This window comes from Molothrus aeneus, chromosome 1, assembly GCF_037042795.1.
Source record: "Molothrus aeneus isolate 106 chromosome 1, BPBGC_Maene_1.0, whole genome shotgun sequence".
Classification (NCBI taxonomy): domain Eukaryota; kingdom Metazoa; phylum Chordata; class Aves; order Passeriformes; family Icteridae; genus Molothrus; species Molothrus aeneus.
Genome location: NC_089646.1, coordinates 69030550 through 69045091, shown reverse-complemented (window position 1 = coordinate 69045091; position 14542 = coordinate 69030550). Strand labels below are relative to the sequence as shown.

General features: G+C 46.7%; 1 protein-coding gene across 1 annotated transcript; it reads right to left on the bottom strand.

The window, feature by feature from the left end:
- Positions 1 to 11416: 11416 nt before the first annotated feature.
- LOC136562243 (tubulin beta-2 chain) lies at positions 11417 to 14040 on the bottom strand. Its single transcript, XM_066558966.1, has 4 exons — positions 13897 to 14040; positions 13287 to 13395; positions 12909 to 13019; positions 11417 to 12709 (listed from the first exon to the last, which is right to left on the bottom strand). Exons 1-4 carry the CDS (start codon positions 13951 to 13953, stop codon positions 11649 to 11651), a joined length of 1338 nt encoding a protein of 445 aa, XP_066415063.1. The 5' UTR covers positions 13954 to 14040; the 3' UTR covers positions 11417 to 11648.
- Positions 14041 to 14542: the final 502 nt, after the last annotated feature.

The following is a 14542-nucleotide window of genomic DNA, read 5'->3' as shown; positions in this document are numbered from 1 at the left end:
GGAATGGCGGGGTGCAGGGTGCGGGGCGGGCCCGGCATTGTCTCCCGCGCCCCGGTCGGGCTCCGCGTCCGGGTCCGGGTCCGGTCTGGGAGGGGCAGGCTGCGGGCTCCTCCGTATGCTGAGCGCCGCTGGCTTGGGGTGCCGGGGGAACTTCGCCTTCAGCCGTCGGGGAAAAGGCCGGGATCGCATACGACGTGGCTTATCTTGGAGTGAAAAAGTGAAAAAGAAAACAAAACCGCCTAACTCGTCTTTGCACACCTGTTGGAACTCGTGCCCTTGCTTCCTTCGCCTCTACTATGCCACAGCAGCAAAGCACATGCTGCTGTGTTTTGTTAGTACTCTCAAGCCTGTATTTCTAGCTCAGGCCTGCTTAATCATGTTTCAGTATGTTAGAAGCACAAACATAATTTTCCATAGCTCGGGTACCTGAAACAAAGCTTGAGTGGTGATGTTAAAACCCACAGCCAGTTTCAAACACAGAACTGTTTTAGATAGTGCTGCTAAACGTGTATACAAGAGGCTCTGATTTCAGGAACACAGAGGGCTGGCATAAAATTTTATGCTGCTGCTAAAGAATGGCTTTTCTGGGAGTTGTCCAGCAGCGATAGCAGTTTAACACACACAGGAATGGAATATGTTTCTTTTTTTAAAGTGAAGTTATCTTCTTTGTTACCAGACACCTGCCACACCTCATTTTGGAAAACTCTGAATCCTGCTAGTAGCATCTCTGCTTGATCTCTCCTAGAAAAAAAGACCTGAGAAAAGTACGTGGTGGATGACCAAGGGAAGAGGGACAGTTCAAGGACAACAAGGAGAATATAATTGAACCAACTGTGATACACACCTGTATCTGCACTGCTGCCAAGGAGAGAAACAAATTTCAGCAGGATCTATAATTGATTGTGCAGAAACTATTGAACTTGATTGTAAAATAGTACTTGATTCACAGCTCTAATTTTTTTTCAGAAGTCAAAGTAGCTTTGCTACCCATCTGGCCACCCTGTTGAGGACAGCCTTACACTAGCGCCAGGGAAGGGAGATGACAGCCCACAGTGAAGCAAGGAATAGATTGGTAAGGAGAAAGCAAAACAATGTGCCTTGTGTTCAGCATAATGGAACTGGAGAGATTCACCTTAAAAACAACATAAAAGCACCAAGCTTGCCTGGTAATGCAAGCTCTAAAACTTTGCCAAGTGTCAACAGGCTCAGCATAGTTAACATTGTTTATTTTGTGAAGGCTTTTGAAATGTCTCCTTTGACATCCCTGTAGGCCAGTTGATGAGGTATGGCCTAGATAAATGGACAGTGAGATGGAGTGAAAGCTGGCTGAGCTGCCAAGCTGAAGGGCTTGACATCAGAGGCATGAAATTCATGTTGAAGCCACCACTGGTGCTGTACTCCAGTGGCTGATCCTTGGCCAACACCATTTAACCACTTCATTAGTGAGTTTAATGGCAAGAGAGTGCACCCTCAGCAAGTCTGCTGATGATACAAAATTGGGAGGAGGGTCTGACATACCAGAGGATTGTGCTGTCAATCCAGAGTGACCACAGTAGGCTAGAGAAATGGATGGCTGACAGGAACCTCATGCAGTTTAACAAAGGGAAGTGCAAAGTCCTGTAGCTGGAAAGGAACAACCCACTCACTGAACCAGTACCTGCTGGGGACCACCCAGATGGAAAGGAGCTTTTCTCCAGGCCAAAACCAGCCTGGAGATCCTGGTGGACACCAAGTTGAACATGACTGAGCAGTGTGCCCTAACAGCAAGGGTTGTCCAGCAGCATCCTTGTTTGAGGAGGATTGTTACCAGCAGGTCATGGAAGGGGATAAGCTGTGGTGAGATGCATCTGGAGTTTTATATCCAATTCTGGGGTCCCTAATATAAGAGAGAGATGGCCATTTTGGAGTGAGTCCAATGAAAGGCCAGGAAGGCAGTTAACGAAGTGGAGCATCTGTCACACACAATGGCTGAGAGCTGGGACCAATTTTCCTAGAGAAGGCTCAGGGGATTCTTATCAGTGTGTATAAATACTTGATGGGAAGCAGTAAAAAAGACGGAGCCAGGCTCCTCTCAGAGGTGTGCAGTGACTGACAGGAGGAGAGGCAGTGGACATGTCTGAGCAACACATGGTATCAGTGGACACAGACTGAAATACAGAAATCTGAACATAAAAAAAACCCCAAAAACAAAACCAAAATCGCTTCACTCTGGTACAGGTTGCCCAGAGAGATTATGGTGTGTCCAGGCTTGGAGACGGTCAAAACCCTACTGGGGACAACCTTGATTAACCTGTTCTAGCTGACCCTGTCAGGCAAATAAAGGACTAGACTAAATGATCCCAGAGGTTCTGTCCAACCTCCACAATTGTGTGGTAGTATGAAAGGGAAAGAAAGGAATGGAAGGCTGTGTGTGATCAGCAACACCAGACTGACAGTTTATTCATCTCAGTTTCTCACTACAATATAACATTAAATTACAATTACAATACCTTCAAAACAAGAAGATTTTTGCAAAGGGGAGGTAATAATTGATGTGGGAAATCATTACCACTATCAAGAATGAAGTCAGAATGATCAGAATAGTTAGCATAATACTCAGGTTAGCTATGCTTAACACAATATAAATCAATGCACAATGTCACCAGTTTCACTCTTTTTTTTTTTTTCCATCAACAGCAGGAAATACTCGTGGCTAAAGAACTACCATATCTTTGCCTGGAATTTGGCTGTTGTGACCTTGAAAAAGTGCTTTGGCTGTATTTTCAAAAGTAGCTCTCAGTTTGCTCCAGTGAATTGACTTTTTTATCAGCTGTAGCTCATTTTCTTCCCTAGTGCAGAAACCTCAGCTGCTGTGAAATGTCATGAGCACAGATTGGCTTAAGCTTTGCAACACAGGGAATTAAGTGTGGTGTTTTTCCATGTGGCTTTTGCCATCACAAAATATTCAGGACTGTGCTGCCACTGAGATATTTTCACCAAATTCTTTAGGAGTTTGTGTTCTTTATAGCCCAGCCGTCATCAGTATTTTCCTGTGACATATTTCAGCAACACTTAATCACAGGAAGCCTTTTTTGTTGTTCACACCACTTAGGCATATACATTTGTACTTGCTCTAGGCATAACCCACATTTCTGGGCAGTAGCAGGCAGTTACATCTTCTAACTACTGGTGGGACTGCAACACAACTGCATCTCTGAGAGATCCACACAGACACTCAAGAGCTTTTTGGGTCCAGAATATTCCTGGCAATCCACGAAGTCCTGGCTTGAAGCATTATGATTCTTCTCTTGAAGACACCTGGACATTCCCTGAGATTTCGTCTTCCCACATGCACATAGTGACCTCCTTTAGAGTTATTCCACTAGGAATTCTTTTATTAGGAAACTAATTCTTAGATACTGTAGCACTGGTCTCTTTGTAGATTCCCACTGTTTCTTTCAAGGTGAGGGTGTAGCGCCAGGTTTTATTCTGAGTACCTAAAGGGAAGTACATGTTTATGCATTCGAGTTCCTTCATCTTCAACAATGCTGAACGTCCATGAACACACAGTGAGCCGAACTAAATGTCAACTACTTGAATGTCAATTCAGAGCCTTCCATTATGGCAAACACTTTAACAAATCTTAGCCATCAAGGATACCGAGATATGGGAGTTCCCTATTGGTTTGGGTTTTTTAAATGTAGCTCTATAAATTCTAAGTCATCAGAATTGCAAATGAAAGCCAAAATTCTCCTGTTCATACAAAGGCAAGGTATGTGTTCAGGAACACCCATGGACCCCTCGGCAGCCAAAACTCTGCCACAGCCTCCTCCCTGCCTGTATCAAGCCCTGCCTACCCAGTTTCCAAGGCAACAAGGAGCCTGGCGATGGATGCTCAAGGGAGGCAACAGGGATCCCACAATATTTTCATGTCTGTCTGTGATTTCCCATTGTTTGAGAAAGAATCACGAGCGTACACATAGGAAAGCTTCTCAAGCACACAAAATGTCTGCCCACGGCTTTAGTCTCAGTCATTTGTGATGGCTGATGTCATGTGTTGCTCAGATATGTCTATCAGAGAATACATGGCTTTTTGAGTCTTTCTGTTGGTACTCAAATGAGCAGGCTCTGTTTGTTACCTTATTGTTTGCCTTCTACCTGGTAACTATGACATTGCCACTGATGAGGACTGTATGAGGCCACCTTTGGAACATGCTGCTTAGTCATTTGCAATATGCATTACGATAGAAGAATATTCTGCCAGCAAGAGGATGAAATGATTGTGAAAGTGATTTTAATGCTAGTAATAAAATATCTAAAAGGGAAATCTATTTTTATTTCAATATTACAACTCACTGTAGGCATTTAACTCAATGTATTAAATATAGCAATGCTGAGCATGTTTTTATGAATGAACAAAAGCAGCTTCATTGTAGAGCCCTCTGAACTTTTGTTTATTATACCTGAGGGTCTGTGTGTTTGGCAAAGAACAAAAGAGGAGAGAGGATAAGCATGTGAGAGAAAATCACATTACAGAGCAATTCGGGACACAGTCAATTCTGAAATAACCCATGCAGCTTTAGAGGGGAGAACAGCTTCTCAGTGAATCTAATATTTCTTCCACACCATATGGTTCCTCTTGTGAATTTAGATTATAACCTCTGAGCGTCAGGCATTTCTGTGCATGTGCTTCTACAGGACATAGCAAAGAGAACCCCGCTTCTCTGGCTTCAAAAGTTACCATAATAAACATGATCACATGTCACAAAACAATTCCAAAAAGGGGAAAATGTGGTGATCATCATCAGGCAGCGATTTACTGAGAAGAAAAGCAAAACAATGCAGCCTCTCATTATTTCCTCTTGGCACACCAGATGTGATGGGGTAGCAGCCAGATGGCTCCTGCCCCCATCCAGGCTGCATCTACCTTTTTTAGGCTGCTCAGTAGATCAAACACATCTGATATCCCTACCAACTGGGTCCTCCAGTCAAAAGATGCCTAAGATTCTAGCACCAATAGAAATGAAATGCTGCTATCATGTTTTCCAGGGCAGTTCACTTCCTGCACGTCATCGAGAACAAGGTACAGAGAGAGACTTTGATCTGCTAGTTACTGTTTCTTTTGTTCCTTAGCCTCCTTGCTGTCTTGCAATCTGATAGTTACTTGTAACTCAAACTGGCACTGGGCAAACTCTGAACTACATCTTGTGAGGTCTGCTAAGAGATGCAGTAGTTTGTGGTGGGATTCAGTGTACATAGTTTAAAATTGCCCGGGTTGTCTGCAGGAGAGTTCAGGGTGATGTTGCACTAGGTTTCTGAATCAACCAAATACTTTGTTTTGCTCTCTCCTGCTTCCAGCTTTCCCTCCTTCTTTGCACTTGTTCTCCCTCTGGCACACCACTTAATTGAAGAAAAACGTTCTTCCACCCCCTCAATTTTCTGTCCTTAACTGTACAGCTAAGGAAAAGGAAAAGACTCGTGAAAAGGTCAGACATGCCCTGAAGCTGGTAGAGGAAATGACACAGAGGTAACACCCGAAGAGGGGCAAGGGGAATAGGACCATCCTTTTTTAGCAGCTGAAGGATACTGAATCAGCCCCACATATGGAAGTGGCAGTTTTCTCAATGCCAATAAAATCTCTAATCCCTGCCTGCTAGGGTGGAGCTGGAAATTTCTTGGCTGAAATTTCAAAAAAAAGAGCCACACAATTAATTTATTAATTATAAGACCAGCAATGGTCTTATCCAGCAAAGGCTGGATGCAGAGAAGCTGCTGTAAGAAGTCAGTGCTTGAATTTCATTAAGTGTTTGTAAAGCTTGTTGTGAGACCATTTGAAAACTGCTTGAAACCTCATTTAATTATTCACTATGGAGACAGGCAGTATCTTTCTATTACATTCATGGAAAATGTGAAAACATTTTTCACTGCAAAACACAGAACCTTTTACTGAATAAGCTACACAGCTTCTGCCAGGGTAGCCACTTCACTTCAGCCACTCTGGAGCAAGTGTGGGTTTTTCAGATTCTGCTTAAACGGAACTTTTTAATTTTTTTCCCCAAAGATAGAGGCATTCTTGCCAGAAATGAAAACAAAACAAAAAAAACCCAAAACCAAAAACAAAACAACAACAACAAAAAAAACCAACAAAAAAACCCCAAACAAACAAAAAAAACCCCAAACCAAAAAAAAAAAAAACCCACAAAAAACCCACAAAAAACCCACAAAAACCCAACAAAAAAACTATGCCTTAAGCTTTCCAAGGAGGCCTAGTGAGAAAAATAACCTGATTATAAAGGATGACATATGGATGAATTGAGACCAGTTGGAAAATCTCTACAGTAGAAGAATCAAATGTTAATAAACAAGAATTTAACTGAATTAACTTGATTACTTGATTTCTTCCCTTACAAGTGGAATTTTGCCTGTAAGGGAAAAATTACTTTGAGTGGGGAGGAGGGAATGACCTACTCTTAAATTATTTCTTTTTTTACCTAGATACTGTAAATAGATAGCCCTCTTATACACACACTTCAAAAAGACACAATTTTTCTTTCTGGCAGACTCACAAATACAATACTGAAAATAGGAGTGAAGCTAGGAGCAGGGAAACAGTTCATTTCTTGTTAACTTCCCAGGGAGAGGAGTTGTCACCTGCACTGTGTCCTTTGCTGGCAGAATGTCTGGGGATGGGCAGGCTTTCACAGCAAACCCCACATCCTCCCTCTCCTCTGGTTTCCATTGCTCAGAGGACTCCAGCTGGACAGCTGTCCAGGAGATTCAGGGCCAAGAAGTGCCTTTTTCCAAAATGCATCATGTCCTGAGGCACTTTACTGTTACCAAATGCTTAGATTTTGAATTTTCTTGTAGGCAAGCTAAAGATATGACCCATTTAAACAGGAGTATCTGAGAACAAATAGTCTTCTCTTTCCCATTTTAATAAATAACAAACAGACCAGGACAGGTGATTGTTGAAGTATCAAAAGGCAGCTGCTTAGTATGAATGGATTTTAGATTGGAGGTGAAAAATTCTCAAAAAGTTTTTTTTCCTTTTTATGCCTCATACAAAATCAATTCCTTCTCTGTAGAGATTTATTTTCAGCTGAAGAAAAGGGAAAAAAAATAACCTTATTCAGATTACCCCAGGCACATATAAAGCATCAAAAGTTCCACAAGCCTTTGTTCTGTGGAAATGTAGAAGCAGCTAAAAAAACAAATGGAAAGATGGAGAACAGGACTATTTGTAAGCAAAAAACAGTGCCTTCACTACAATGAACAGGCTTGGAGGAATAATGGAAGGAATAATATTACTTATAACTCCTGGGCAGGCTACCATTTCTGAAACATATTTGTTCATTATGCTTTGATGTGGAGAGGAAAAGCAGAATATCCTTTGGGAGAAAAGTTGTATATCAAATAATAGGGGATAGGCACATGATTTCTCCAGAGAAGATTTTACCTCCTCATAGCTACTATAGCGAAGTAAAATATTAGGATTCATTAAACAGAAAGCAGCAGTTAAAGCACCTCCCACTGTGAGGCAGAATCTAATATAGATTAACAGCCCCTCTTTTTAAAAAATAGCAATAAAACAATTAGATGTGGGGGGTTGGGTTTGGGTTCTTTTGGGTGGGAGAGAGGGGGGTATTTGGAAAGTGATTTCAGTGCAACAACCATGTAACCTGCCCTACTGAAAGGCACTGCTGGGTTTCATCCTGATCTTACACATAACTTGGCTATGGGGATTACAGGGAGAGCAAAGGACAAAGGAAACAAAAGGAGAACTCTAACAGTACTCCCTGCATTAGAAAGAGACCCCAGCTTTTTCAAGTGAGGCAAGAAAACTTGTCCCTCTTGCACCACTTTGCCAGAGTCACTCCAGGCACCAGAGCTGTGCTTTGCAGTAGTGCATGGCAGCACCATCCCATAAGGACTCTGTCAGTCCATCACACTTTCTTTAAGCTCATAGAACTTGCATATCTAGAAAAATCTACTAGCACCACACACTTTTGAGCTATGTAGCACATGATATCATCATCCATGAGCAAATTTCCCTGCACAGATTAGAGGTTTGCCTTGTTTTTGTACAGAATTCACTGGAGAGAGAACCCAAACATCTGGATTATCTTCTTTCTTCAGGTTTTAAATCCTATTGCTACTTTGGTTTATTCTGTTCATCACCTCATACCTTCTGGAAGGATACACCTGTCAACAGAATGGGCCTCTGGTTTGATTTTTAGACTAACATGTCATGCCATTTTATACTTAATGCAACCCAATTTTTGATTTATATTGTCACTTCATGTATCTTGGGAAGAAGACAATCATTATTGCTCCCACTTCAAAAACTGGAAAACATCTGTTGGAAAACAGATGTAAGCTTACAATCCCATTACAAGTTTTGAAATATCAGACCACATACTGGATTATATTTCCACAACAGTGTTGCTGCAATGGTTTAGACTGAGGTTCGAGAAATAACCAGGGAAGGGAAATTAGGAGAGAGGGCGTCCCAGTGCTACCATGACTCCTGCCATTTCTATTCAAATTAAATCTGCATGCTGCCTTGTTTTAACAGCCTTATTTATCTTTACCCTCTTGCACTTAACAGCAGTCAAGCACTGATTGTTGGCCTTGGTCAAGACACTCTACTAACATGCTTAAAAATTCCACACATTTTAACAGAGGGAATTAAAAAAAAAGAAAGAGATTGTTCCCATCCCCAACACCATCAGCTCTAATTGTCAACAGAGGAGAATGCTTCCCTTCAGGCCACAACTGATCTATTGAAATGAGAATAGATTGCTTTATACTATTAACTTATATCTCAACACAAATCAGTCATCATAAGTGGCTTAATCTGCAGACCACTAAATTTGTATTATCTATCCACATTTCTTCCAAACAGGGTGCCTCATGCAAGACCTTTAGCCCTAAATGTTCATTACATGAACAAATACAAATCTTCACCCAGGAGAGGTTAAGGCAGTCAGATAACCTCATCTGAAATCCTTCCAGTGGCTCTGCTTTCTTTGTGAAACAGAAATACTGCAACCACAAAGACCTGTGAAGACACCTCTTTGTTGTTTTGCATATAGCAGTCAGGTCCAGTTTTTATAATGAAAGGTCTCCTGGGCAATAAATACAGCTAAAGATCAAAGATAGACAAAAATAGGTACTGCAGTCTCAGGCCCAGAATGAGACTCAACCTCCCTTATATTTGACTTACTATTCCTACCAGGCTTTGAACCCTTCCCTTCAAATCTTTCAGTATCCCCTTTTTCTATATTTCTCAACTCCCACTGAAATGATGGCTCGATTTTTAATTTTTAATGGTTATGATGGGCAAATAAGACATGTAGAATTTATGAAAGGACATGTTTCTTTATCAAGTATTTCTATTTCTGGGCTTTCTTCCTCTAGAACAAAAAAAAAAAAAAAAAAAAAAAAAAAAAGCCAGACTAGAAACAAAGAAACAACAGGCAAGCAATGTAGGATGGTGTCCTACTTTCTAGTAAGGGAGCTGTAGTGAAATGTGTCACTTGGATAGCTATATTTAAGGATTAGCTAGAGACAGAGTGTAATTACACTAAGAATTAGATGCTAGACATGTTGAATACTAGTGAAAACTACTACAGTGTCACAGCTGAAAGGAAGATCTTTACTATCAAAGACCAAAGTCTTCTCTTTTAGTGAAACTGTTTAGATTCATTTGCTGACTCAAAGCTATATGATCAACAGTTTCAAGTGCAACCCAGCTAGGTAATTTCAAGGCAAGGTTACTGTGGCAACCAGATACAGTGTTATTTCCCCAAAGGGCCTGAGGCAGCATGTATTAACTCAGTTACTAAAAACAACCTCAATTTGTCTAATATTTAATCCTAGAACGGCTCAAGTGTTAAGAAATACAAGTATGTTGTAGGTATACATGGCTGTATTTGTTTACTGACAGTCCAGGCAGTTTAAGAGCTTCTCACTCTGTACACCAGAAACCAAACCTACAGATGAGAGAAAAGCTTTAGCAAGTGCCTGTTGTCCTGCACACACCAGCGTGGCCAGGCCCATCAGCAAAGAACAGCGTACATTCAGAGCAGTGTCCACAGGCAGAGGACTCAAAACAGGCAAGATATTAGTTATGCACAGCAGCTCCCTTTTCATTCTTTATTCCAGTAATGCCTTGCAAGCATTTCAGCAAAGGATCACAATAGAGGCTGCACACATGTGAATACCAGCTCTTTCAGAGCAGTAAGGACTGCAGTAATTGTAGCATTGGTAGCAGTTCTCTTAGCAACACATTTTCTAGCGCAGGACCACTCCCCTAAGCAGTGTTTGAATGAACTAAGGACTAAGCTTACATACTGGGCAACTGCTTAACTCCACGAGGGATTTCACTCTTGCTCTGTGGGAGGATTAGGATCTATGAAACTTTGCTAACTGCTGTTAAGAACGTTGTAGATTCATTCAGGGTTCTTGCATCCTATAAGAACATAAGAACATCGATCCCCCCTCTCTCCCTCACTGTAAAGAAATGACACTTACCTTTGCAAAGATGCACAGCAGGGTGCAGCTGCACGGTTCTCCCCTGCCTGGGTAGAGGTTCATTTCCTGCTGTAGGGACCAGGAGCAAACAATTGCCCTGTGAACATGTAACTCGGACACAGCTGTTGTCAGGGGATCTACAGGTGACTAAGATTGCATGGTAGGCTCTGGTACCATATGGTACCTTCGAGCCTAGAAATCTGTCCAACATCTCCTGTCTCCTAAAGGGAATTAATTTGCCCTGTAGAATCAATCCCTTTACAGTTAAGGGCAGGTTAGTGGCTATTTTTGGGAAACACAAATTTTATTCTTGAAGAGAAAAAGCCTGGGTTTTTACTTTAGGTCTCAAGTTCCCTGCTAGTACAAACTTATGCTTCTCTGCATAGAAGTTTTGTATTTAGAGAGGAAAGTTGACAGGAAGATAAGTGAGCTCAGCATCAAGTCAAATCCTAATCAGCCACCCATATGCCTGTAGTATAGTCCCTGGAACAAGTTAAATAAGCTGCTGAATGGCAGTAGGGAAGCCTGCAGCTATCCTGTCAAATCAGTTTTGACAGACTGCAATGTGGAATTCAATACCTTCTCTCTGACCTCTCTACCACGTATGTCCATAAAGAGGAATTACACAATTCAAGTGCAGCGACTTGTTTTTATCAGATAAAGCAGCTTTTGCCTCTGCAATTAGCCACACTGTTAAACACAGGGGTTTCTATAAAGTACCTGGCATCTTTAGCTGAGCTACTACAGTTTGCATGTGCTGCTAAATTCACAGCCTGAGAATTATTGTTTTATTGAGCTTAACCTTGTACTGAGGTTCAGGAATAAACTGAGAAGCGAAGCATCAGAAAACTACGCAAGAATTACTTGCTTAATCTAGAGAGAAATAAAGTAGAGGAGACAGTTTAGGACACAAAAAGCCTTTATGTTTGAGAAGTTAACCATTTCAACAGAAGACTCTGAAGTATTTTGCAACTACTGTTACATTGGACAGTCAAGGATACAAAACTGCTGACAGAAGCAACAGTGGAGAGCACCAAATTAAAAAATGCATGCTTCAGCACAACTGCACAGATTCCTTCTCTCAATGAATACTTGCCTGCTCAGACTATACTTAACTCCTACCCATCTCAACTTCATGCCTCATCCTCCTCTCCTTCCTCTTCAAACTCGCCCTGCTCATCAGCAGTGGCATCCTGGTATTGCTGGTATTCGGAGACCAGGTCATTCATGTTGCTCTCGGCCTCCGTGAACTCCATTTCATCCATGCCCTCGCCGGTGTACCAGTGCAAGAAGGCCTTGCGGCGGAACATGGCCGTGAACTGCTCCGAGATCCTCTTGAAGAGCTCCTGGATGGCCGTGCTGTTGCCGATGAAGGTGGCCGACATCTTGAGGCCGCGCGGGGGGATGTCGCAGACGGCCGTCTTGACGTTGTTGGGGATCCACTCCACAAAGTAGCTGCTGTTCTTGTTCTGCACGTTGAGCATCTGCTCGTCCACCTCCTTCATGGACATGCGGCCCCGGAAGATGGCGGCCACCGTCAGGTAGCGGCCGTGGCGGGGGTCGCAGGCGGCCATCATGTTCTTGGAGTCGAACATCTGCTGCGTCAGCTCGGGCACCGTCAGGGCGCGGTACTGCTGGCTGCCGCGGCTGGTCAGCGGGGCGAAGCCCGGCATGAAGAAGTGCAGCCGCGGGAAAGGCACCATGTTGACGGCCAGCTTGCGCAGGTCGGCGTTCAGCTGGCCGGGGAAGCGAAGGCAGGTGGTCACGCCGCTCATGGTGGCCGACACCAGGTGGTTGAGGTCCCCGTAGGTGGGAGTGGTCAGCTTCAGGGTGCGGAAGCAAATGTCATAGAGGGCCTCGTTGTCGATGCAGTAGGTCTCGTCCGTGTTCTCCACCAGCTGGTGCACGGAGAGGGTGGCGTTGTAGGGCTCCACCACCGTGTCCGACACCTTGGGCGAGGGCATCACGCTGAAGGTGTTCATGATGCGGTCGGGGTACTCCTCGCGGATCTTGCTGATCAGGAGGGTGCCCATGCCGGAGCCCGTGCCTCCGCCCAGCGAGTGGGTCAGCTGGAAGCCCTGGAGGCAATCACAGCTCTCCGACTCCTTCCTCACCACGTCCAGCACAGAGTCCACTAGCTCGGCGCCTTCCGTGTAGTGCCCCTTGGCCCAGTTGTTGCCAGCCCCGCTCTGACCTGCGGGGCAGACCACAAGCCACGTGCCACATCAGCGCCCCACCCCGGGGACAGACACAGGTGATGCCACTGCCCCTTCCCTCTGGGCCCCTCCCCTCTCTGCTATGGGGATTCAGGCTCCCCAGCTCCCTTCCATACTCGCTCCAAGCCTCTTCTGTGTGTGGAGTTCCAGGAACTCCTCCGTGCCACAGTCACTCACCAAAGACAAAGTTGTCGGGACGGAAGATCTGTCCAAAGGGGCCGGAGCGCACGGAGTCCATGGTGCCGGGTTCCAGGTCCACGAGGATGGCACGAGGGACATACTTGTTACCTGTGGGGGGAACCGGCAGCAGCAGCGTTACAGCCCCGCAGCAGGCAGCCGGTGTCACAGGAGCCCTGCTGTGCTCCCTTCCGCTTCCCCACAATTTGCTGCTGAGGGCATGGAGGGTGTGGGAATTTGCAAAAATCCAGGGATGGGAAAACAAAGCAGCCATTTAAGCTATGCTGGGGCGTCACCCATTGCGGGGAGGGCTGGGGGACCCCTGCCTGCACACCCTATTCCCCCTCCCCCAGGAAGGCCATTACAGAGGCTTATTACCGGTGGCTTCATTGTAGTAGACGTTGATCCTCTCCAGCTGCAGGTCGCTGTCCCCGTGGTAGCTGCCCGTGGGATCAATGCCGTGCTCATCGCTGATGACCTCCCAGAACTGAGGGGACAGACGGGTGGTCAGTGCCGCCACGCCCCTCTCTCGCCCCCCGGCCAAATCCCCGCCACGTGGCGCGCAGGGATTCGCCACGCGTGGGTGCGGCCCCCCGGCCACACCGAGCCGCTACCGCGCCCTGCACACCCCCCACCGACGGGAGGGGTGTGGCACCGCCCCTCCGCCCCTTCCCCCGCCCGCCCGGGACCCCTGCAGCCCGCGAGGGGCTGATGGACAGCAGCTGATGCCCCTGCCCTGCCCTTCTTCCCCAAGGCGTGCCGCACCCACGGCGCGGATGCCCTACCGCGCCTCCCCCTGTGGTGAAATGGCTGGGAACCGTCCCGCGTGGACCCTCGCAGGGACGGGCGAGCCCGACGGTGCTCCGTAGCGTGAAGTAGCCGCCCTGCCCTTTCGGTAGCGTTATCCCCGGGACACGCGGAGCCCGGCTGAGCGGGCACCGCCCCACGCGCGGAATCCCGGGCGGACGAGCGCGTGGCCGGTCCGTACCTTGGCGCCAATCTGGTTGCCGCACTGCCCGGCTTGGATGTGCACGATCTCACGCATGGTGCCGGTGTCTGAGGGTGCCGCCCCGCTACTCCTGCCGCCTTCACCGCCTGCTCCGCCCGCTCCTGCACTCGCAGCTGCGGCGGCCGCGCCCCTCGCCGCCCCTTAAATTGGGCGCCGCGCCCCGCCCCGCCGGTGACGTCTTGCGGGAACGGCGCGGAGCCAATGAGCGCTCGGGGGCGGGGCGGGCCAGGGCATTGTGTCCAGCGCGGGGGGCGTGGCCAGGCGCGGGGGGCGCGGCCGGGGCGTGGCCGGCGGGAGCGGTCGGGGCGCGCCGCCACCGCCCCGCTCCGGTGCTGACAGCGGGGACAAAGGCGCCGAGCGCCGCGATGGGGCTGCCGAGCCGGGCCGGGCCGCCCACGTGTGAACCGCGGAACCTCCCTGCGGCCGCCGTCCCACCCTTCACCCTCCCGCGGCCGCCGCAGCCTTTTGTTCCCCGTGAAGCGCAGCCTTCCCTGCCGCAGCAGCGGGCGTTGCCGTCGGGGGGGAACCCCGCGGCTGCCCCCGCCCCCCCGCCAGTGTCTCCGTTCACACGGTGCTAGCGGGAGACTCCCTCCCCCGTGGAGGCACCGTGCGCCCGCCGGCATCA